Source organism: Zonotrichia albicollis, chromosome 17, assembly GCF_047830755.1.
Source record: "Zonotrichia albicollis isolate bZonAlb1 chromosome 17, bZonAlb1.hap1, whole genome shotgun sequence".
Lineage (NCBI taxonomy): Eukaryota > Metazoa > Chordata > Aves > Passeriformes > Passerellidae > Zonotrichia > Zonotrichia albicollis.
The window spans coordinates 2,692,082-2,715,863 of NC_133835.1; the positions used below are offsets into that span (position 1 = coordinate 2,692,082).

General features: G+C 48.2%; 1 protein-coding gene across 1 annotated transcript; it reads left to right on the forward strand.

The window, feature by feature from the left end:
* Positions 1 to 1,127: 1,127 nt before the first annotated feature.
* Positions 1,128 to 15,180, forward strand: EIF2S2 (eukaryotic translation initiation factor 2 subunit beta). Its single transcript, XM_074553834.1, has 9 exons — positions 1,128 to 1,282; positions 6,106 to 6,289; positions 7,188 to 7,291; positions 8,257 to 8,392; positions 8,678 to 8,778; positions 9,441 to 9,589; positions 10,412 to 10,468; positions 10,878 to 10,963; positions 13,606 to 15,180. The coding sequence occupies exons 1-9, from the start codon at positions 1,268 to 1,270 to the stop codon at positions 13,779 to 13,781; spliced, it is 1,008 nt and encodes a 335-aa protein (XP_074409935.1). The 5' UTR covers positions 1,128 to 1,267; the 3' UTR covers positions 13,782 to 15,180.
* Positions 15,181 to 23,782: the final 8,602 nt, after the last annotated feature.

Sequence of the window (23,782 nt, forward strand, 5' to 3'; positions counted from 1 at the left end):
GTCCCATTAGAGACATCAAGGGCTCACTTTTAGGATATGGTGGAGATCTCTGTTCAGAGCAGGTCAGGAAAAGCTCAGCAAACAAAGGAGACTTGCTGAAGGGAATGCCAACACCAAGAGAGAACAGTGGCACAGCTGGAGGCCTGTCATTAGTGGTGTCCCCCAGGATTCACTCCTGGGCCCACTATTGTAGAACTTGCCCATCAATGGCTTGGATGAGGCAGTGATGCCTTCCATGAGGGCCACTGTGCATCCCCTCAGAGGGATCTCAGCAGGCAGAGAGGAACCTTCTGAAATCCAGCAAGGAACAGTCCCAGGTACCTGCACAGGCTGGGGCCAACCTGCTGGGAAGCAGCTTTGTGGAGAAGGACCTGGGGGTTCCTGGTGGACAAGGAACTCTCCACAAGCCAGCAGTGGGTCCTTGTGGCCACGGGGGCCACTGGGATCCTGGAAAACACCGGGAACAGCATTGGCAGCAGATCAGGGAGGGGACTCAGACCCTCTGCTCAGCCCTGGGAGGCACATCTGCAGTGCTGGGTCCAGCTCTGGCTCCTCAGCACTGCAGGGGCAGGAGCTCCTGGAGCTGAGCAAGGGCCTGGAGCATCTGGGTGCCCAGGAAAGGCTGAGGGAGCTGGGGCTGCTCAGGCTGGAGAGGAGCCCCAGCTGAGAGGGGCCTCAGGCCTGGCTGTCCCCGTGTGCAGGAGGGGCAGAGCAGGGCCCAGGCTCTGCTCCCTGGGGCCCAGCGATGGCACCAGAGCCACGGGCAGGGACCGATGCCCAGGAAGTTCCACCTGGACAGGAGGAAGAGATTCTTCCCTGTGCAGTGACCGTGAACAGGCTGCCCAGGGAGGGCGTGGAGTGTCCCTCACTGGAGACATTCCAGAACCGTCTGGACGCAATCCCGAACGATGTGCTCTGAGATGGCCCTGGCGGAGCTGGGATTTTAGACCAGCTGCTGCCCGATGGTCCCCTCCAGCCCGCTCCGTGCTGGGACACGGAGCTGTGCGAGCACGGCAGGATCTGGGATTAATTTCGTTCCGTTCCGTTCCGCTCCTATTCCGTTCCCCGCCCCTCAGCGCCGCCCTCAGCGCTCCCGCCGCCGCCCGGCGCGTGCGCAGCGCGGGAACGCCGCAAGTCGCGCGAGGCGGCGCGGCGGGCGCGCGCAGGCGCGGGGCGGGCGCGCGGCGCTGATGCAAGAGCCGAGCACGGACTGACCCCGCGGCACCGAGCGACCCCGGCTCCTCCGGCCCGCGGCCCCGCCGCAAACATGTCCGGCGACGAGGTGAGATGCGCCGGCCACCGCCGCTGTCGTCCGCGGGAGGGCCTCGCCCGGGGGCTGCGCCGCGCCGCGCCGGGGCCGCCGCCATGTGGGCGCCGGGCCTGAGGCCTGCGGCGAGCGCGGCCTCCGCCCTGCGTGGGGCCGGAGCGGGCGGGGGTCCCGCCGGGCCGGGGCTGAGGCAGCGCGGGGGGCGCAGGCCGGGCCGGAGCGGGGCCCTCCTTGCCCGGAGCCCCCGCGGTTGTGTGTGCGGCCGCCGGTCCCGGCAAGGCCTGGAGCTGCCGGTGTGCTGCCGGCGGCCGCCCTGGTGCGGAGCAGCCGGGGAGGGAGGCAGATGGCACCGCCACCGCTTCTCCATCGTGTTCTGCGCTCTTTAGCGAAACGCAGCCTTTAGGAGCTTTAATATCTCGGGTTTTAACCTTGAAGCCGAATAGCAACATCTGGGCAAATAATAACAAAACGTTTTCCGGGTCCGGCGGTGTTTATCTAGGCACAGTACCGGGGAAGTTTAGGCATTCGTGTCTGAGAAATTTTTCAGTTGTAAATGCCCTGTGTTGGCAGCTTTGCTGGCCTCATTTCCCTTGCTCTCATGGGGAAAAGGAAAGTTTTCCGTGTGTGAGGCGCTCATCAGGCTGGTGTAGCCCTTGGGAAGCTGCTCTGGCCGGATCCATGGCTGCTTCTGCCTTTGTATCTTCTCTCTGGTGTTGTCTGAAATACCTGTGTGGCTTGTTTCCTTCAGAGCAAAGTGAACACTCAGGCCTTGCAGAGAGACTTGTCCTGCGTCATAAAGGAGAACTGCTGTAATTAGGACTTATTTTAGGGCTAGCTGTCACTGACTTACTCAGCTGCTTTAACATCTAGAATGAATACGTTGCATTTTTGTGCCTAGATGTGTCATGGGAGCTGCAGTTCTCGTGTCTGGGCTGTTCTCTGCACTCAGGAATGCTTGCATCAGGTGCTGTCTTACTCAGGTGATCACAGGGCCACGGAACAGTTCATGGAGTGTCATGCTTTGAATTTAGTTTGTATCAGTAAAACTGCTTTTCTTGCATAGTGGATTAATTTCACATTGAGGTGATTGCTGGGATCCACAGTGAAGCTGCACCTCTGGGCTGCTTTATGTGACAGAGAATAAAGCTGATGGCAGATAACCCAGTGGAGCTGGCACTGTTCCTCAGGCTGGTGTGCACTGAGTGCAGGTGCCTTCCAGAGCTGCTGGGTCTCTGGTGCTGGGAGCCAAATACTTTGATATTGGTGTTAAGTTGGTGAAACTTTTTAAAGCCTGTGAAGTTGAGGAGGTTTGAAGCTGGATGAAGACAAATTAACACTGGAAACTGGGATAGATGGTAAGAAGTTCGTTGTGTTGAGCTGTAGCTTAAGGTTTTCAGAGGTGTGTATGAATGAAACTCATTGCTGGGAGCATCCCTGAGTGCTGCCCAGAGCTGGGGCACAGCAGGAGCAGCACAGGCCCAGTTGTGGGGAGCAGTGGTCTGTTAACATCTGTTCAGTTTGTTCAAAATCCTACAAACTACATAATCCTGCTGAAGATCTAGAAGTTCTTTAAACCCTGCTGTTTTGTGAAGCTTCAGGCAGTAACAGTAGAGAGTGCTGTGCTTTGACAAATTGAAGTGCTGCTTGGTCTTAGTAATTTTGCTCCTCACCCTGGACATAAGGCAGTGTAAGGACACCTGAACTGGCTTGATCAAGGCAGGGGTGGTGTCTGCCTCTTACACATGCCTGTGTTTATTCAGACTAGGGAAATCAGGTTTATTTGTGACTTCTGTTGGAATCCCTGCCATTTCCCACTGTCACAGCAGTTCAGAGCTTCATTGCCTTCAGTCTTGAGTTGCATTTGGTCTGTGAAACTTTGATTTTGTTCCCCTCTCTGTTCACTTGCTAATTTTCTGTAGATTGGGATTTGGACTGTGTAGGCACTTGCAGTAAGGAGCAGGTATATGGAGATGGATGTGAGAAGGAACCATTGGTCTACAGAGGAGAACACCCCATATGGGAATTTGGCTCTGAGAGCAGAATGGGAATTTGTAATTTTTTTCACACAGGAAAAGCATCCATGTTTGTTGTGTTTGTGCTGGGGGCTGAGGTTCCTTCAGTAAAAAACCTGCAACTTTGTAGTTTGTCAGCACTAAATGGTGTCATAAAGTTCAGACTGAGCCAATGTGCTGAGCAGGGAAAAGGAATAAAGAAAGTTTGGAATCACCTGCCTCAGAGAGCCAGAGCATGAGCAGCTGGGTTATCAGGCTGGTTCATCTATGTCATGACTTGTTAAAGCAAATGTGACCTGAGGCTCCTGCTGAGGCCTTGTTGAAGCCCTTGGTGAACAAAACAATTCAGGCTTAGGCCTCCTCCTCAGGATGTGGAGTGTGCAAGTTCTGAGTAGGTGCTGGGTGTGCAGAAGCCTGGCTGGGGTGGCCCTGCTCAAGGCCACGGGGGTTTGATGCTGATAACCAATCTCCTGCATCCAGGAGATGTCGTGGTGTGTCCAGCTCAGTGTGGCCAGGCTGCAGACACTCTGTCTCTGTAGACACAAGAGATGCTTTGTGGTGCTTTGTCCGGTTTTCGGCTGTTTGGAGGGCCTGGAAAGGCCCGGGGTGGCCTTGGGGCAGCCGCGTTTCAAAGGACGAGAAGAGGCTTCAGTTCTTTTCTCGGTCTCGGTGTTTATTAATTGTTTATCTAAAAGATTTTCTCTTGGCCCGACAGAGCTCTGCTCAGCAGCCAGCCATGAGCACACTCCCTGCCCTCCGGGCGGTCACCTGTCTTTATACCCAAAGTTACGTGTACAATATTTATCATTTTTCCCCAATACCTTTCACCCTTATTGCCCGGTGCACTTTTAGTAATGACCAATCCCAAAGTGCCAACATCACCACAGAAGATGGAGGAGAAGAAGAAGCACAGGACAGGCCCCAATTCCTCCATCTTACTTCTCTAAACCCCCCTGTACAGAAATCCTAAACCCTGTGTTTCACTCTCTAATTAACCAATCCCTTCACCATTCACCCCGGTGAAACCCTCCTATCCTCATACAGGTGTCGTCTCCCGTGTAGGATCAAAGTGCAGCCACCAGACACTTCTGGAACATTCCAGGACTCCTGAGCCCCCCAAGGGTGGTCCTGGTGGCTCAGCACCTCAGTCCTGAGGTGCTGAGATCCCACAGTGCTTCAGATGTCTTTTCCCTCCCAGGAGATGCTCTATGGTGGTTCAGATGTCTTTTCCCTCATGGGAGATGCTCTATGGTGGTTCCAGTGTCTTTTCCTCATGGGAGATGCTTTATGGTGGTTCAGATGTCTTTTCCCTCACAAAAAGAGTTATTTGGGGTGGGTGGGCTGGTTCCTTCTTAGAAGCTGTTACATCTGATTGAGGCATGATCTTAGGTTTGTCTCACATGAGACAATCAAAACCTCTTCAGAGTCTTGGAGAGCATCTTGCTGGAAGTGAGTCAGCCCCTTGTGCTGGATCCCAGGCTGTGCCCTGCCATGCAGGCAGCTCTCCTGCTGTCCCAGCAGCCTGGGCAGTCCAGGAGGAAGCAGACATGGAACCAGTTGGACGTGCTGTGATTTCTGTGCATTGCAGCAGCATGATTCACACCACTATCTATGGAAGCAGCAGAGAAAAGCCCTCTGGCTTTCTTTTCAGGATCATTCCAGCACAGTGTGTGCAACTAAAGGCCCACCTCAGCAGCTTGAAAGCCTCGGAGGCCCTGGTATATGTGCAGGCTTTGGGGATGTTGTGCTTCAGACACCCAGAGCAGTTTGATGCCTTTGGTAATGCCTGTGTGGAACATGGATGTTTCAGAAAATGGCAAGAATATCACAAGAACAGCAGGTGTAGGAGAATGAGAAGTGCAAGGAAAGGTTGTGTTGTGGGGAGAGGAAAACCACCAGACTTCAGGGGGTAGCTGGGCAACAAGGTGTAGAGCTGCTCTGTGGTGTAGTGCTGGTTCTTTCCTGAGTGAGGGTGTTCATGATGGTGAAGTACAGCTCTGTGAGAGCATTCTTCCATTAGTGGACAAGGAACATCAGAGAAAGTGTCTAAAATGATTGTATTTCATATACACTGTGGTGTGGCAGCCCAGGCAGATGTGTGTAACAAAGTGACCAGCTGGGATGGCAGCTTGTGTCTGAAGTGAAACAAAAAGCTTTCATGTGTTGGAATCAATCCCTCAGGTCTGCAGATGATGAATAGGTTAAAAGTGAGTCTGGGGTTAGTGCCTTCACAGCCAGACAAGGTGAGTTAAACTGCTTTGCTGGCTAAAGAGCTCATTAGCAGCTTTTAATCACTTGGTGTCTGAGGTTCAGTTTCCCAGTCTGGGGAGGGAGAAGGATGAGAGCTTTGCCATTTCAGTGTTCAGAGCTGGTGCAGGTCTTGCTCTATCACCAGGCCCCTCTAGGTTTCCTCCTCATCCAGAGTGTTCTTACTCATGGCAAATCTTGCCTTGAATAAATCTGGGAATCAATGTGTCTCACAAGTGGAAGTGATATGTGATCACACCATGTGCTTTGGTGGGGTTAAATTGTCCTCTGTGTGGAGTGGTGCTGTATTACTGCAAAACTGGAGTCCATAATGGTCAGAAAAGAGAGATGGTAGCCAGTCTGTCAGACAGCCACAGCTTTAACATGTTTTCAGCTGCACTAATAAATAGGTGGCAGGAAACTTGGACTACAGGAAAAGCAGCAGATGCTGTGAACTCTGTGAGTTTTCCCTTGTAATTGACACAGTTGAGGTTGAAGCTGAAGAGCAGTTTGGGAAAAGTTATAAATAATAAATAGGGGATGATTATTGAGCTGCTAAGGAGCTCTTGACTTTTACAGATGATTTTCGATCCTACTATGAGCAAGAAGAAGAAGAAAAAGAAGAAGCCCTTCATGCTGGATGAGGAAGGAGGAGGAGACCTACAAGCAGAAGAGACTCAGCAATCAGAAACAAAGGAAGTTGAACCAGAGCCAACAGAAGACAAAGATGTTGAAGCAGATGAAGAAGATAGCAGGAAGAAAGGTAAAGTGAATCCATGTAGATAAACTCTCAAAGGTGCTGTTTGGAGGCTACAAGCCCAGTTACAAGAATTTGGCATCCCAGAGTAGAACACCAGAGCCTTGGTGTGTTCAGAGATGTGTGAGTTGTCTCTGCTGCCTGTCTGCAGGGCAGCTTGGCCTCTTGCTTGGAATCACGTTCACAGACACCACCAAGCTCCCAGGGGCTTATGGAATTTGCAATTTTCCAACTCAGTCCTTTGTGTAAAGCACTGAAAAGAGACTCTCTAAAGCAGTGTGAAGTTTTAAATCTTCCACGTGTAATTGTTGCAGTAATTCCACAATTATGGCTCTTTTTCATTTGAACAACTAAGCAATGGTGTGAATAAAAGAGACCTCATTAAAGGAGTTCCTAGTGTTTGGACCATTCTGAATGTGATAACCACAGTGTTCTTTGGAATCTTTCAGTAAGTGTATGATTGTGTATAAAACCTTGCTTCTTAAATTGAGCCCAATGTAATTTCAGGATTACCTAATTCAGTGCCATTAACTTAAATCCAGTTTGTTGCTAAATTGGCTCCTGCTGCAGACCAAAGAAACTGTATCTTCCTCCTGCACTTCTCTTTTTTTTGTCCAAGCATCTCTAATGACAAAAGTGACTAATTTATCTTGTGCAGCAGAAAGAAAGATTGAACATTTAAAGAATCAAAAGACAGTGAGAAGGTGCAGAAACTAAAGCAGTATTTTGGGGGCAGAGGGGAATGATCTCTTCAAACCTGAAGGATATCCACAGGGGTTGCAGATCATTGCTCATATGTTATTTTTTGAAGTTTTAAAGATTTGGATGTCAATTAGAGGCCTTAATGTCTGAACTGTTTCTACAGTTACCCTTCTTTAGGCAATCCTTTGGTTTTGTTTTTTAGATACAACAGATGACTTGGATGATTTAAATTTCTTCAATCAGAAGAAAAAGAAGAAAAAAACAAAAAAGATATTTGATATAGATGAAGCAGAAGAAGGTGTAAAGGTTTGTTTACATAACTTGACTATGGCTGAAAATTCTCTTGCTTCCATTTTCTTGAGATTGGCAGTGCAGGAGTTGTCTCAAGTCTGTCACTGTGTCTTGGTGCAGTTCATAACTGAACTTTACATGTCTTTCATTTTTTTCTGATGAACATGTTGTTCCTGCCTGGGCTGTTTGTCCAGAAGTGGGAAAACCCTGCCTGCTCTGCACAAAGAGCAAGTGATTCACCAGTCTGCAGGAAGAGCTGCTTAACCTCAAGGTTAATTGTCTTTTGGGGTTAGAGAGATAACTGGATGTCAGAAGCCACACACAGAGCAGTCCTCTGAAGGCCAGCACTTGAAATGAAGTGCACATATCTGCCAAGAAACCTGTTTTCACTCTGGTGTTTTCTTTAGAAAGGATTGGCTACTGTGCTGTGTTCCAGAAGGTGTACAAGATATTTTTACTCTTCTCAAGTTTTATTCCAAGTAGTGTTTTTGTATCACATGTCAGTGTAACTGGCAAGCCCAGAGAGCAAGAGGACAGAGAAATGTTATGTTATGCATAAACCTCCTTTTCAGATTCTGCCTTTTGGGGGAAGAAAATGTTCCTCTGATCTGCCTCAGGGGACAAAATACTTGCTCTGTGTTCTTTCAGTGTGCAGAATTGTGATAACAAATTAGAGTAGCACAGCTTTGCTTTCCCTTACTGCTGCCATGAGGGGTGTTCTGTTCCCTGCTGTTGCTGCTGCCTTTAAGTGCAGTCTGACCTTGTTCCTGGCTAGAAGTTCAGCCAGAAGGTGCAGATCTGGCCCTGTTATGGCAGTAGTGCAGGCATAGAGCTCTCTTCAACATGCTGGAATTCCAGTCCTACCTGTTGGCTTTCAGGGCTGTTGGGTGTCAGCAGCATTCACCCCTACAGTGGGGTTATTGCTGGTGCTGTTAGGGCTGTGGTTTACATGGATAAACTACAGTCTTGCTTCTTTGCAGGAATTGAAAATTGAAGGAGATGTGCCAGAGACAGTAGAACCTGAAGATGACCTTGATATCATGCTGGGCAATAAAAAGAAGAAAAAGAAGAATGTGAAGTTTCCAGATGAAGATGAGATAATGGAGAAGGATGAAGGTACAAGTATAACCTAGCTCAGTGAGATGGTGCAAGTGAAATGTAGTCCACCTTGTATGTGAATAAGTTCTGTCCAAATGCCTTTTTTGTTCCAAAATTTATCAGAAAAATGTTCTCTAAAAGCACTGTATAAATTTCCCATGAGTGCTGGTAGCCCTTTTTGACAAAGAGAGAACACTTGAGTCCACATCTGAGTGAAATTTTCTCCTGTGTACCTTTTAGAAATCATGAAAGCATGAAGTTAAATAATGTTTCTTAATTAATCCCCAAAAACTTTCTTTACAGCATTTGAGGATGAAGATAGCAAAAAAGATGATGGAATTTCTTTTAGCCTTCAGTCAGGACCTGCGTGGGCAGGCTCAGAAAGGGACTACACATATGATGAGGTAATGTTCCAGAGACTTTTAAAACATATTTTCCATGTTCATCTGCATCAGTAGAGCCTTATGCTCCTATTTCCTATTTCTGACTTCAGAGTGAAGGACTTGTAGTGAGAAGATCATGAGCAGAATATTAAAGGCATACAATATAATATAATATAATATAATATAATATAATATAATATAATATAATATAATATAATATAATATAATATAATATAATATAATATAATATAATATAATATAATATAATATATAAAATATAACAAATATAATAATATAAAATTAATAATGTAATATAATAAATAGAATATAAAATAATATTGATGTAAACAATAAATAAAATATAATAATATAAAATATAAATAATAAAATATAATATGGATATAAAATAAAAATATAAAATATAATATAAAAAAGCATCTTTTCTATCACAGTAACTTTCACAGGGGACAGTATTGGTTCAAACCTCTGCCATGGGCAGAACAAACCCTGGGGGAAGCAGTGTTGGGATTTTGCATTGATCAGAACACTTTAAATGTGTTCTGAACAGCTGGGGAAATGCTCTTGGGCAAAGGTGGTCTGATACTCACTGTGAGTGCTGTTAGAGGTGAGGTGCTGTGAGGAATGGCCAGCTCTCACATGGCTGTGAATTCTTTCTTTTGCAGTTGCTCAACAGAGTTTTTAACATCATGCGGGAGAAGAACCCAGACATGGTGGCTGGAGAGAAGAGGAAATTTGTCATGAAGCCCCCGCAGGTTGTGAGAGTAGGGACCAAGAAAACGTCTTTTGTCAACTTCACAGATATCTGCAAATTGTAAGTTTCCCCTTTGGGTTTCCCAGGAAGAGCAGATGGATGCACTGCTCTGTGCTCCTGTAGAGTTTTCTGGCGAGTGGCAAACCAGGAGTGGAAGCTATTTCAGTCAGGGAGCTCATTACATTTCTCTGTGAGAAGATATTTCTGAACATGATTTCTTGAGATAATTTCTAATTTTATATTTAAATTACAAAAATGGTACATGGGCTGAAACTTGGTGAGTTCATTGGGTTCAAGCAAGTTGGGTCACCAGTGACATTTATGTGCAAGCCTCGAGGAGAAGGGTGGGAAAAGTTCTTTCTAATTTGAGCTGACTACAAATACTGTTCTCTTGGTAAATGATGTGGACTCCAGTAGGGTTTTCCCACTGTTTTCTGCAGTGATATCTGTCTTAATTATGCCATGTGAAGGCAGCTCTGTTCTTTGTGAGCACTTTTGGGAATGCAGATCTGATGGGTATCAAAAGTGTGCCAGAAAACAAGCCTGGTGAAACCCTGCTGAGGACCTGGAACACTAAGGGGAGTTGTTAATGGTAGCTACTAATGTTTTCTCAGGGGTTGGGACAGTAAGAATGAAAAATCTTTAATGGAAAACTTTTCACTAGTTGCTGTAATTTTGAGTTGGGGACAGTGGGAGTTTTTTTGTGTGAACTGTTCAGGTTTCTTGTGTCCTCAATAATTGTGTGTGTGCTCTTGGTGCAGACCCCTGGCACTGCTCCCTTTGAAACTTTCTCCCTTAAATTGGATTTACCCTACCAGTCCTGTATGAATACCAAATTTCTCTGAAGGGAGAAGGTTAAACATTTCCTTACTTTATTTTCAGATTACATCGTCAGCCAAAACATCTCCTGGCATTTTTGTTGGCAGAATTGGGTACAAGGTAAGGCTGCTGGGCTGTGTGTGTGTGCTCAGGATTGATATTTGTCAAATACAACATTTTTGGGGTTAGATCTGTATAGATGGGCTGGAACATGAGGGGTTTGCTCCCTGCACTTCAGTGCTGTGCTGGGTGGTTGAGGAGAGAACATTTTAGTGAGGAGGCACAGAGGGAAACTCCAGGTCCAAGTCTTGTTCACTCCCCTGAGACAGACAGGTGAGGGCTGTGCCTGGGCAAAACTTCCTTTAGGAAGTAGCTCTGAAGTACCTCAGGATTTTGCATTTTTTGTTCCTACAACACAATTCTGTCTGTGCTCTTCTTGAAGAATATATCCTTGTCTTGCTTGATGTTCTTGATTTGTTTTACTGCTTCACACTGCAAATCAAATAATTAATTTTCTCTTTTCTATTAGTGGTTCAATAGATGGTAACAACCAACTGGTAATCAAAGGAAGATTCCAGCAAAAACAGATAGAAAATGTCTTGAGAAGATATATCAGTAAGTAGAACTCCCTTTCCCCCTGCAGGTTTCTCTCAGCCCCTTGTGATGCCCATGGGCCCCAGCTGTGTGCCCACCATGGAGGAGGCTCAGGAGCCACAACTTTCCTTTGTCATGGAATAATGCAAATACAGGTGCACTAAAGCAGGCCAGGGAAAGCAGCATTTGAGAACTGCTTGTTTTCATCTGAGCCTCATATCTTGGCTTTGCTGAGGACTGTGGAAAACAACAGTAATTGTTGATTTTACAGTCTGTTGTACTTGTGAATTGACAGATGCAGTGTTAAGGTCTGTTTAAATGCCTTTTTTGTTCCAAAATTTATGAGAAAAATATTCTATAAAAGCACTGTATAAATTTCCAATGAGTGCTGGTGCCCCTTGCTGACAAACAGAGAAGATTTGAGTCCACATCTGAGTGGAATTTTCTCCTGTGTACCTTTTAGAAATCACATAAGCATGAGGTTAAAGAATGTTTCTTAATGAATCCCAAAAACTTTTTGTGCCCCAGCTGGTCAGAGGACTCAGATTGTGTCACAAAGCTCCTGCTTTAGTGCTGTGTCAGTACCAGAGCTGCTGACACCTCAGCAGAGGAGCTCAGGGAACCCAGTGGCAAATCTGTACAGGTTATTAACACTAAAACAGTGTCAGTGCTTAATGTACCACAAACCACCTTGGTTAACCAGGGTGATTTTACTGCTCCCAAACAGCCCCTCTGAGCTGGTGGGTGTGTTTGAGCAGTGTTTGCAGGCAGCTGTGCAGCAGCAGCAGGGACCCAGATTACTGGAATAGTATCCAAGAAGGTGAGAGGCCAGGCTGGGAGAAGGATTTGAGCAGAGATGTTGAGCAGAAATCAGTGGCTGCACAAGAATGCAGCAGTTCAGATTCAGTCTGGATGGAGAGCAAACTGCAGAGATTCTCCAGCTCCTAAAAGAATTGCTGGATTTTTTCTCTGAGTTGTTGCTGCTGTGCTGAAGCTCAGTGCCTTGTTGAGGAGCCAGCTCACAGGGGGATCAGGACAAGGCTGTGGAAAAGGTGAAAGGTGAAAACCTTTCCTGGATTTTGCAGCAGTGCCAGCAGCCCCACGCTGGAGTCTGCAGGGGCTGCATCCCCTCAGTGTCCATGGGAGCCGCCAGGGCTGGGCTGCACCTGCCTGGCCCTGCCCTTGCTCTGCTCCCTGCATCTGCAGCACAGCTGGCAGTGCACAGCTTGCTCTGCTGACAGGGCTTTGTCCACTTTCAGGCAACTCCAATGGCTCCAGATTGGGTGTGGTGGTGTTCACAAGGGTCCCAGGACGAGGGAAGTGACGAGGATTTGACTCCATGTTTCAGAAAGCTGATTTATTATTTTATTATATATTATATTAAATTATATTAAAACTATACTAAAAGAATAGAAGAAAGGATTTCCTCAGAAGGCTAGCAAGGAACAGAAAGGGATGGAATGATGATAAAATCTTGTGACTGACCAGAGAGTCCAAGACAGCCAGACTGTGATTGGCCATTCATTAAAAACAACCATATGATATTGGAATTAAATACCAGTATAACTGGATGGGACGTGCCTGGGCTTATCTGACCCTTGCTGCTTGACCAAAAGGTGTCAACTGTGGTGTTTCACCCCACAGACACCTTTGCCTGCCTGGGTGCTGCACTGGGCCCGTGGGGACAAGTCCAGGCCTGCAGGAGCTCTGGTGGTGCTGGGATGGAGCTTCCCCCCATAACAGGGGCTGCTCCTCAGGTTTCCCTCTGCCAGAGGAGCTTTAAGGCGATGGTGAAGGAAAGGAGTCGGTTCTGATGGAGGGTTTGGATCCAGAGCTTTATTCTGGCCCACAGGCCTCTGAATGCAGCACCAGCTCCAGCAGAACTCCCTGAGCCCGTGGTTGCTGCTCCTTTAACCCCGGGGAGAGGGGCAGGGAAGGGGCAGGGAGCCACCAAGCAGGGACAGGAGGGGAGGGACAAAGGGACAAAGGACACCTGGATGGCCCAATGCCCCCAGGGGTAGAGGGCATCCTGTGAATCTGCCAATGACTCGATGCCTTCTGGAATGCCAGGACTGACAGACAGTGCTGGGAGGGGAAAGGAGAGGGGACTGACACACCTGGGGAAGAAATCTACAGGGAGAAACCTGAGGCAAACCATGACATCACACTGCCAACCCCATGAGACCAATCAACAATGTACCTGTTGCATTCCACAGCAGCAGATAATCATTGTCTACATTTCATTTCTGAGGCCTCTTGGTGTTGTCTTATATATCAAGAGTTCCACTATCATTATAGTGCAAGGATTCCATATCAATAGAGCTTTGTACCTTCTCGATGTTTCTTGTAGGCAGCTCCTCTAAGCACTGACTGTTCTGGTTCTTGCAGTAACCATCTGACTGCAGATTCCAGCAATCCACTGTTCTTACTGGCTACAGGTGTGGCCTGTTAAGATTAGGAGCAGGCCTGATGTTTAGTCATTGGTTCAGCTGCAACTCTTTGGGGGATAAGATTACCTTCATGTACCCATACTGTATCCCACTACATCTCAGCTTCTCAGGAGAAAAAATCCTAGCGAAAGTTCTTTTCCTAAAACACACCTGTGCCAGTTGTGGTTAGTAGCTAAAGGATTGTGGTGAGCAGCTGTCCCTTTGTCCCTGCAGAGGAGTACGTCACCTGCCACACGTGCCGCTCGCCGGACACCATCCTGCAGAAGGACACGCGGTTGTACTTCCTGCAGTGCGAGACCTGCCACTCGCGCTGCTCCGTGGCCAGCATCAAAACCGGCTTCCAGGCTGTCACAGGCAAGAGGGCACAGCTCCGTGCCAAGGCTAACTAGCTTTGCTGACCAGCGCTGCAGTTGGCAAAGTGTTCTGGGGAATGGGACTGGACAGGTTTGCCATCCGAGTGGATTTACCGTTGTATTAAAGCGAGGTTGTAAAAACCACAAGAAATTTTGGCTTTTGATTGATTGGTCTGTGAAATCCTTGCAAGATGCAGATCCTCAAGCTGTTCACATACATTTGCTCATTGAATATATTTTACCAACTGTAAGGAGCGTGGTGGGAAAGGAGGTGCTTTTTAATCCGTTCAGACTTCTGTAAAAGATGAGATGAATTAAAGATACTATAACAGTGAGTGTCTTGGATTTGGATTTTTCCTTCAGTTTCCTCTTCAAACACTGCTGGGAATGGTTGGTGTGTTGTTCTGCAGATCATGTCACTGAGCTATGTCCAAGACCCAGAATGAAGTTTTAAGATAAAGGTTATTTTGCTTTTACATAACAGGCTTGTTTTAGTTATTCTGTCGTGAAACAGAGAAACCAGGCACAGAGTGCCAGGGCTGACAGGCCAACATGAGCCCTGCTCCTGCTTGTACAGCCATGGGTGCCTTGTGCACAGGCTTACTTAGGCAAAAATAGCTCTGAGACAGTTCAGGCACCAGGCTGGTGCTGAATCTTAACACAGAATCAGTAAACTGTACTGTAAGTTTTCATAGTGTCATAGTACTAAATTTTGCAATTTCTAATGGAGAAACGTTTATATTTCTGAAGTCCTGCACTCTTCATCACTTTAAAAGAATCTAAATGCAGCAAAAAAACAAAAAAAAAGTAATAGGTCTAAATGTCATTGTATTGTGGCTGCAACACGGTCTTCTATAAATCCTGAATTTGCAGGAGCCACTGCCAAGTAATTTGGGTTCCAAATTAACACTTTTTGCTTCAGGATCTTCCCACGCCCTTCCTGTGCTGGCAGTGCCAGTGACCTGAGGGGACACCTGGTGCTGTCCTCGCTGGGATTTGTGCAGGAGTTCTTCCAGCTGGGGATGCAGTGGGAGTGAAGGATCCCCTGGGTGCAGCAGGGGCACAGTTGTCACCTGGTTGCCAAAATGTGCCAGGGGAGGGAAAGGTGCAGCAGCTCAGGGCCCCAGCACAGCCCTGCGGGACGGGAGCAGCCTCCTGCCCAGGGCAGCTGCTCCTTCTGAAGGCAATACAGCAAACACCACTACTTGAAGGGTTTCTACTAAGTTTTAACCTTTGTATGTTAACACAGAGCACAGTATTGCTGGGGAGTCACTCACTTGCTATTTGAAAACTTTGACAGCGCTGTAAGGTGAAAAAAAAATCAAGGTTTTATGGTTGGTTTCTTTAAAAGCATTTTGAATTTCAAGTGAGCTATAACAATGTTGGATGTATCTTAAAGTGAATAAAGCCAGGATCAGTGCCTCTTGTAACATGATTGTTGTATTCTTGTTTCTTCCTCTAGCAAAGAGTCTCCTGTTGGGAGTTAAACCTTGCAGAAGTGAGAGTTGCCTTTTTGTTTTGGTGACTTGCTGGTGGGGCACCCTGAAATAGCTGAAGAGCAATGATACTTTGTTTTTAAATGTTTGTTTTTCCCTGGGTCAAATACCTTTAACATACTTTAAAAAAATACAGTGTGGCCTTGAGCTGCTGCTGTATTTCAGTGCTTTAAATGAAAAGTTTGATTTAGTGAAATAGGATCAAAAAGATCCAAGTTAATAAAAGACTAAATCATTGTTCCAACCTCTCAGCTGTGAGCTCTGGCTTGCAGGAGAGTTTCAGAGGTGTGTTTTGTAGATGTGCTTTGAGTCTGTGCATGAAACCCTGAGGGCTTTTAATGACTGATATTTGAGTGCAGCATCTTGAGCTGTAGGCTCAGATCCTGCTGTGGGATAAGAATAACCTCACTAATGCAGGAAATGCCTGTCTAGGAGCAGATATCAGTTGGGGCTTATTTTTGTTTAAGGAAAAACTTCACAGTACATTCAAATAATGTTGTATGAACACAAATGCCTCATGCTGCTTGTGAGGCTGATGAGAGCTTGAAGTGCAGTTGTGGTCAGAGGAAAAAAAGTTTTTACTTGAGCTGGCTGTGAGAAAGCAGCTTAGAGATGGAGTTCTTCACAGAGCAGCTGGGGTTCCCTGTGTCTGTGTGCAGATACATTTTTGGTGACAGGGCTGGTTTTGTCCATGGTTTTTTCTCTCTGAGCTGAAAATTGGCTGTGTGGAGATGTGGGAGCCAGATTTTAGGTACTGAACAGCAGCTGGGCTGCTCCTCTCCACGGTGTTGCCATACCCAGTTCTCCACCTGATCCAAGTAACCTGAGCATGCAGGGCTGTTCCATCCCAGCAGTGAAGATGAAACTTTCAGCCCAGCCCATCCAAGAGAAACTCACCTGAGATTTGTCCCTGGAGGGGCTGGGAGAACAGAATTGCTGTTGTGGTCATCAGCCTGAGCTTCCCTGATGCCTTGGAAGAACAAATCTCTTTATCCCCTTTACTTCTGCCAGGATGTGCTTTTATCTCCTCTGTCACGTGGTGGCAGCTCAAGGGGTTGGGGACCTTGCTCATGTCCCTGAAGTGAGCAGGGAAATGGGAACATCTCATCCCCTAATGGAGCACAAATCCAGGGGGATCAGCTGCCCTGGGGCTCTGTGCTTCTGTTCTGCTGGAATCACTGGTGGCTGCTATGAAAATCATGTGACAATAAACTCCATTGCTGAGCAAGAATTTCACCATTTTTGTAACCACAGCTGGTGTAAAGGAGCAGCGTTTATGAGATGGCTCCACGGAGAGCTGGGAGGTCCTGGCTGGTGACAGTGTGACATTGTGCAGTGTGTCCTCCAGGTATGGCCACCACACCCCGAGATCTGGGGCAGCTTTCAGGGAGACTGGGGCACCTGGCGTTGTCAGCAAGGGGAGGAAAAAGCAGATTTTCAAAGCTGCTGCTACCAGGACAGGGTTTGTCACAAAGTGCAGGGAGTGTTGAGCTTTGATCAGGGGAAAGGACCTGTGGTGGTGGCTGGGGGGGAGGCACAGGAATAGAAACAGGAAGTTGCTGAAAATCAAGAAAATGAGAAGTTGAGTGTGATGCTGACAGCTGAGAATCATTAGAATTTATCTGTTCATCTTCTAAATAACATTTCCCCAGCTCTCTGTTTTGCCCCTGTGCTCAGTTTCCCCCTAGAGGATTATTCCAGATTACTGGAATAGTATCCAAGAAGGTGAGAGGCCAGGCTGGGAGAAGAATTTGAGCACAGATGTTGAGCAGAAATCAGTGGCTGCACAAGAATGCAGCAGTTCAGATTCAGTCTGGATGGAGAGCAAAGTGCAGAGATTCTCCAGCTCCTAAAAGAATTGCTGGATTTTCTCTCTGAGTTGTTGCTGCTGTGCTGAAGCTCAGTGCCTTGTTGAGGAGCCAGGTCACAGGGGGATCAGGACAAGCCTGTGGAAAAGGTAAAAGGTGAAAACCTTTCCTGGATTTTGCAGCAGTGCCAGCAGCCCCACGCTGGAGTCTGCAGGGGCTGCATCCCCTCAGTGTCCATGGGAGCCGCCAGGGCTGGGCTGCACCTGCCTGGCCCTGCCCTTGCTCTGCTCCCTGCATTTGCAGCACAGCTGGCAGTGCACAGCTTGCTCTGCTGCCAGGGCTTTGTCCACTTTGGACAACTCCAATGGCTCCAGATTGGGTTATTGTGGGTGAACAGTCAAATCCTATGGCAGAGAAGGGAGCACAATTCCATGTGTCCTTTCCCTCAAATGCAGGAGCTGAAGGGGAGAAAGTTTGCTCTGATCAGTTGTTTAAATGATCCTGTGACTGGAGGAGGGAAAAGGCTTTTGGGAAGATGTTACCTGGCAATATCTTCCTTCTAAAGTGAAACAGCTTTTTCTCCTAAAGAGAAGCGAGTTCAGGGGCTGGTGCTGATCCTTAACACAGATTATTAACACACAGTATCTCACCTGGACAAGCCTCTGCTTTGAGGGGACCTCACCTGGCTTCAGACCCTGGGCTAACAACTTTGGTGTTTGCAGCTCTTTCATTTTCTTAGCTTTTTTAGTCATTATTTTAGCTCTTGCATTATTTTATCTATTTCAGTGATAAAGACAGGGCAGTGCCATGATTCAGGCAGTCTTTAGTTTTTAGGAAAAGCCTGAAGTGCTTTTCCTGTAGGTGTTTCACCATATGTGAATATAGATAAGCTCTGCATAAACATTCAGAGGCATCACAGCATAACCCTTACACTGTTACATATCCTTGATACAGAATGGCTGTCAGTCTGTCCCCAGCCCAAGGCAGCAGTTCTTTATACAGAAGGAGAAATTCCAGCTGGCCCTGGAAATGAGTTGCTGCCCAGCAAACCTAAGGAACTCAAGGGTTTTTCTCACCAGAAGAAAAATACTTCCTCACTTCCCCTGCTCTTGTCTGTATGCATAGGCTCAGTCCTTGCTGTTCATCCTTTTTTCCATTTGGCACATTGCAAAATTCTGAAATAAAGCAGTCACCGCTTTACCTCTGTGTTGGGAAGCATTTTTCTGCTCAGAACCCACCAGAAATTTGTGGTACCTCTGTCCCTCCCTCTCCAGCCCACTGCATCCCCCACAGGGGTCTCTGGGCTCACAGAAATTCTGCTTCTTCTAACACAAGCAACATCCATAATTTTACATTCCATAGTAAAGCAAATCACTTTTTAAATCCATTGTTTCTTCCCCCAGGCCTGCTTTGGGTAATTATCCCATAACTTGGTGTATTTCTTTCTCCAGTGTGGAGCCCTGCACTGGGGGGAGCAGGGCTGTGGGAGCAGTTTGTGCCCTGGTTGTCACCAGTGGCACGTGCTTTATTACAGGGAGGAACTCCAGATGTGATTCATTGTGAAAATAAGGCACAGAAGGCCAATAAAAAATAAATGTTCAGTTACATTTTTTGTTTTGTGGACTGAAATGTCTCTGTGCTGCTCATGGCCCTCAGAACCTGCTGCAGGCCCTGTGCTGTGTTTTTGTTCAGCACCAAAATTGCCTCTTTTCCACCAAGGCTGTGGAAAAATAAGTTCTGAGAGATGTGAGCTCATCTGAAATGAAGCTTAAAACATTTTTCTTTGCTGCCTTGTCCCCACCCTCCCTGACACCCTCAGACGAGAGGGAGGAGTGGTTGCTTGCTTTATTCTTCTGAAGGAGCTGTCTGGGGTTCTCCTGATGTGGTGATTTGGGCTCGAGGTGTGGCTGTTGAGGCTCCCTGGTGGTGGGAAAGCCCTTGCTTGGGGCTGCCTGTGGAGTCTCGAATACTGCACGCATGGCAGTTTGGTTTTAATCCCAGACCTTCTCCACTTGCCCAAAATTCAACTAAACAATGTGCTGAAGCACATTGTTTCCCTCTACTCTTTGTTCTGGATGAGGGAAGTGGCCTTTATTTAAATCCTGCCCCTGGCCAAGACCATCCCTGGATTTGAGGAAGGTGGGATGTGCTGGGGCTGGAGCCTCTCTGGAGGTGCTGTGGGCACCGAGGCCCCTCCTGAGCTGCCCCAAAGCCCCTCAGGGGCTGCTCTGGCCTGTGGGGACAGGGAGGCCTCCTTGGCAGGGAGGCCAAGCTGGGCACAGGCTGGGGCTGTCCCAGACCTGCTCTGCTCACCCAGCTCTGAGCAGACCCACGAGTGCTGGGCTCTGCACCCTGTGCCTGGGCCAGCCTGGCAGAGGCAACAATTCCCTGCCAGGGAGGGAATCTGGGCAAGGAAAGGTGCAGAGCTCGGGGCTCTCTGGCTGGACCAGTGCAGGGTGTCCATCCTGCCACATCCCCCTGTGCAGGACATTCCCAGTGTGGCCGAGTCCTTTGGCACCACTGTCCCCATCCCAGGCCTGGGCGGGTTTTCCGGCCAGAGGATGGAGAAGCTCCACCAGGAGCCTCTGGGGCTCTTGGCCACATCTCCACATGCAAAACTTTATTGAGAATGATGCCTTGTGAAGGCTGCCCTAGAGCAGAGGCTGGACAGAGTTAAAGAATAAAGCAGGGATTTATTAAAAGGCCTCAATGGATCCACCTTGGGCAGCACAACACAAAATGGGCACCATATGCACAACCACTCACGGCGTCTCTCACTCTGATCAGTTCTGCTCCATTTGCATCTTCCAGTTCATTGTCCCATTCCAGCTTTAGCCCAGGCAGTCCCACCCTGCTTGTTTTTCTCTCTCCAGCCCACGGTGTTTGTGCTCTGGGCTGAGATTTGGATCATTTGTCCTTGGTGCCCAGCTGGAGCAGGAATTGTTTTGTCTCCCTGCTCTGTGCACAGAGCTCACCATCCCCTCATATGAAGCCCAGACCTACACACCAAAGCAGCTCAGAATGTGAAAAATATAAAAGCTAAAACCTGAGGCATCAAGAAGAGGGAATTGAAGCTCCTGCAGTTAACAAGAAGACAATACGGGAGGCATACAAGACACAGCAAGTGGCTCTCACAAATCCCCCAAAGGACAATCCTGTTACAACTGAAATGTTCCCCAGGTGCTGCACAGCCTGGAACTGTGATGTTCATCAAAGTCAATGGCAGTTAATAAAGTCAGTGGGGGTTTTGTTGCATCTCCTAACCCAGACAGAATGAACGATTGCAGGCATTTTGGCCCCAGTGGTTGTTTGTCCATGTCCAGAAGCAATGGAAGGAGCATTTGGGACTGGAGGAACCCTGCTCTGCTGCTCTAATCCTGTGCAGGCCAGCAAGGGGAAACCAGAGCACCAAAGCTTCCTGCACACCTGCTGGTGCCATGCCGTGCCATGCCATGCCATGTAGTAAACCCCTCAGGTTTAGCCAGGGCCCCTTGGAGAATAGAATGCTGACACAGCGGCAAAGAAGTTTCCTGTCTCCAGGGACATCCGCCTTGTACCTTATCCCTATAGCCATGTAAGGCAATATTGTGTTAAACCCTACTATTGGTCACTTATGGTCACTCTAACACCTTTGCCATTGGTCAGGATTGGATCCAGGCCAAGGGTATAAAAGTAGCATACTGTACCCCTACTAACTCGGAAGAAGAAGAGCTGAGACCCTTCACGGACCCTACAATAAAGCCATACTTGTGGAACAGCCAGTGTCTTCTGCTTCTCCTCTCTCTACCGTCTGCTGGAGCCTTAGGCCAAGGGAAAAGCTACCTAGCAAGCAAAGCTGAAATCACAAGAGCTGCCTAATCACTAAGAGCTGAATATCTCCCTGCTTGCTAGGGGCTGACTCGCGGCCTTGGTCTGAGAGCGAGCTGGCTTCTAGCACCCAGCCCCTTGGGGACTGAGCTCTGGAGCTGTAACAGCTTGCATAGGATACGACCAAGCAAGGCTCATTTAATGCCATGCCATGCCATGCCATTTAACCCACAGTGTCAGCAGCCTCAGACACTCCCATTCCTGCAGAGGTGCAGGCAAGGCAGCAGGGACAGACTCTGAGGGTGTTTCTAAGCAAGACCTTGCCACTGATGGGATGGGAGCAAACAGCAGCACAAGTGAGAAGCCAGGTGAGGTCCAGGACATTTGGGAATGGGACCTTCCCTCTGTGGGTGGTGGGGAAAATCTTTCACAAAAGTTTTATTTTTTTTTTTTTTCAAGCTCCAACCATGGCAGCTGTGTATGTTCAGTTGAGCTGCTCAGTTTATGTTGGTTAATTTCTTAAGAATATGCAGATGTTGAATTAATTGTTGCCTGTGGGGTTGTTCTGGAGAGAATGGAGTGGCCCAGCCCTTGTCCTCCCACATCCCAGCAGGGAAGGGACAATTTCCAGGGGGGGACACTGGACCATGGAAAAGGAGGTTGAGTGCAAAAAGGGTGGGAGCCTTTACATTCCTTCAAGAGCTAATGGGGTCTGACACATCTTTTTATGTCATGGGTGTTTAGAGGGCCCTGGGGAGGACCACACCTCTGTGAGGCAGGACAGCCCTAAAGGGCCAGGAGCAGGCTGTGCCTCTGAGCCAGAGATGAGATGGGGAAGAAAAATGGCTTGGCTGAACTTCTGCTTGGAACTAAGGAGAAAAGAAGAATTTTTGACTTTTGGAAGAACAGGGAGGCAATTTAGAGCAACTACAAGGGTGTTGAGGGAGAAAATCAGAAGGGGAAAAGCTCAACTTGAACTTATTTGGGTACTGCCATAGAAGACAATAAAAAATGTGGTTGTAAATACATCAGCAACAAGAGACTCTCCCTCCTGTATGGGATGTGGCTGGGGGCTGGTTTCTTTTCCCAGCTGTCAAGGGATAGCACAAGAGGAAATGGCCTCAGGTTGTGCCAGGGGAGGTTTAGGCTGGGTATTATGGAAAATGTCATTTTGTGGTGCTCAGGCATTGGAACAGCTGCCCAGGGCAGTGGTGGAGTCCCCATCCCTGAAGGGGTTTAAAAGAGGTGATGTGGCACTTGGGGACATTGGGATGGCCTTGGCAGAGCTGGGGAAGCTGGGCTGGGTGGCCTTGGAGAGCTTTTCCAGCCTAAATGGGTCGGAGGAAAACCTGGTCAGAGCAGGGGCGACCCCTCGGGGCGCCCATTGCTCTCCTGACAGAGCAGGGGAGCCAGCAGGGAGCTCTGCAGGGGCTTCATGGCCACAGGGTGATGGAGGGGCGGGGGTGTCCCTTTTTCCCCCATTGCCCCCTCAGCTGGGCTCTCTCAGACATCACTGAACACCAAACCCAGAACTCCTTTCCTTGGTGCCCCACCTACAGCCAAGGGAGAGTGAACAACCCTGCAGGGCCTGCTCAGAGCTCCCCAAGTCCCAAAGTAATGAACACAATCCGAGCAGCTCTTTGCTGTCTGTGCTCCAAGGCTGAGCTGCAGTGAGCCCTGAGGCCCTGCAGCCCTCACAGGTGGGCACGTGGCTCAGCAGACTGAAGGTTGGGCTGATTCCCACCTTCTGACAGCCAGTTTGACTTGGTTTTGGGGTTTTTTTCCCCCTGGTGCTGTTTCTCCTTCCAGCCACAAAGACACCCAGCCATCAGCCTGACGCTGCTGCTGTTATGAGTAGAGCAGCTGCCCATTTTTTTTAAAGGTTGAAGAGTTCACAGGTTGGGCCAGTTGCTGCCAGGGTGGAGTTCTGTTTGCTGTTTGTTGTTGTAACCACCTGTTGTTTTCGTTACCTACCTGTCACTGATGGTTAGGAATTCTCCCTTAGTTGAGTGACACCCTGCTGCTTCCCGGAGGATGGCACCCAGTGGAGAGGAGGGGACAATGAAGTTGGCATGCAAATGACATCAGAGCCAGCAAAAAATTGACCTAGCAAAAACCCCTAAAACAACGAGCCAACACAAAATTGATAAATCAAATTGATGTCTAGACATGAGGAACAGAATCCAGAGTTTGCCAAGGCCTTTTTACCCCTCACCCTAACCTAAAAGATGTCGGCTGGAAAGAGGACCTCAAATGTCAAACCAGAAAGCAGGGAATCTCCTGGTGCTCTCGTGAGGATGGAAGTCCCAGCTCTGCCTGCAGACCAGTACACAAAGCTGCACTTTTTCTTCTCCTCCATCCCACTCCTGGGAGCAGCGGCAGCAGCGCTGTGAGCACCACCTGTTGATTCTTTCCACGCGAGCTGATTTTCAATAAAGGCATTAAAAAGGAGAAACATCTCCTGCCCGTGTTTATTTCACTGCTGTGTCCCCTTGGAGGGAACTGCTGGCAGGACAGACGGACAGGTGGGCGTTCAAACATTTCACCAGAAACTCACCCGTTTTGCTCTCCAGGGCTGGATGGTGGCTCAGCCACAAGGAACCCATCCAGGTTGGATGGACTTTGGAGAAACCAGGTCCAGTGGAAGGTCCCCAGGAGATCACCTCTAAGGTCCTTTCCAACCCAACCATTTGGGGTCACTGGTCCCTCCTGACACGCTCTGGTGTCACCCAGAGCAACACCTGCTTAAGGAGCAGTTTTTAGCATTGCTGGCTTGTGCAGCCTGGCACAGCAGCCAGACTTTCCCAGGCTGTTATGAGCTGGACCAGTGAAAAATCCAGAGATTAAAGGCTTGGACTTGGCCCCTGCTCTCCTGCATCAAAGAAGTTCCCAAGTCTCCAGGGAAAATCCCAGAACTCATGTGAAC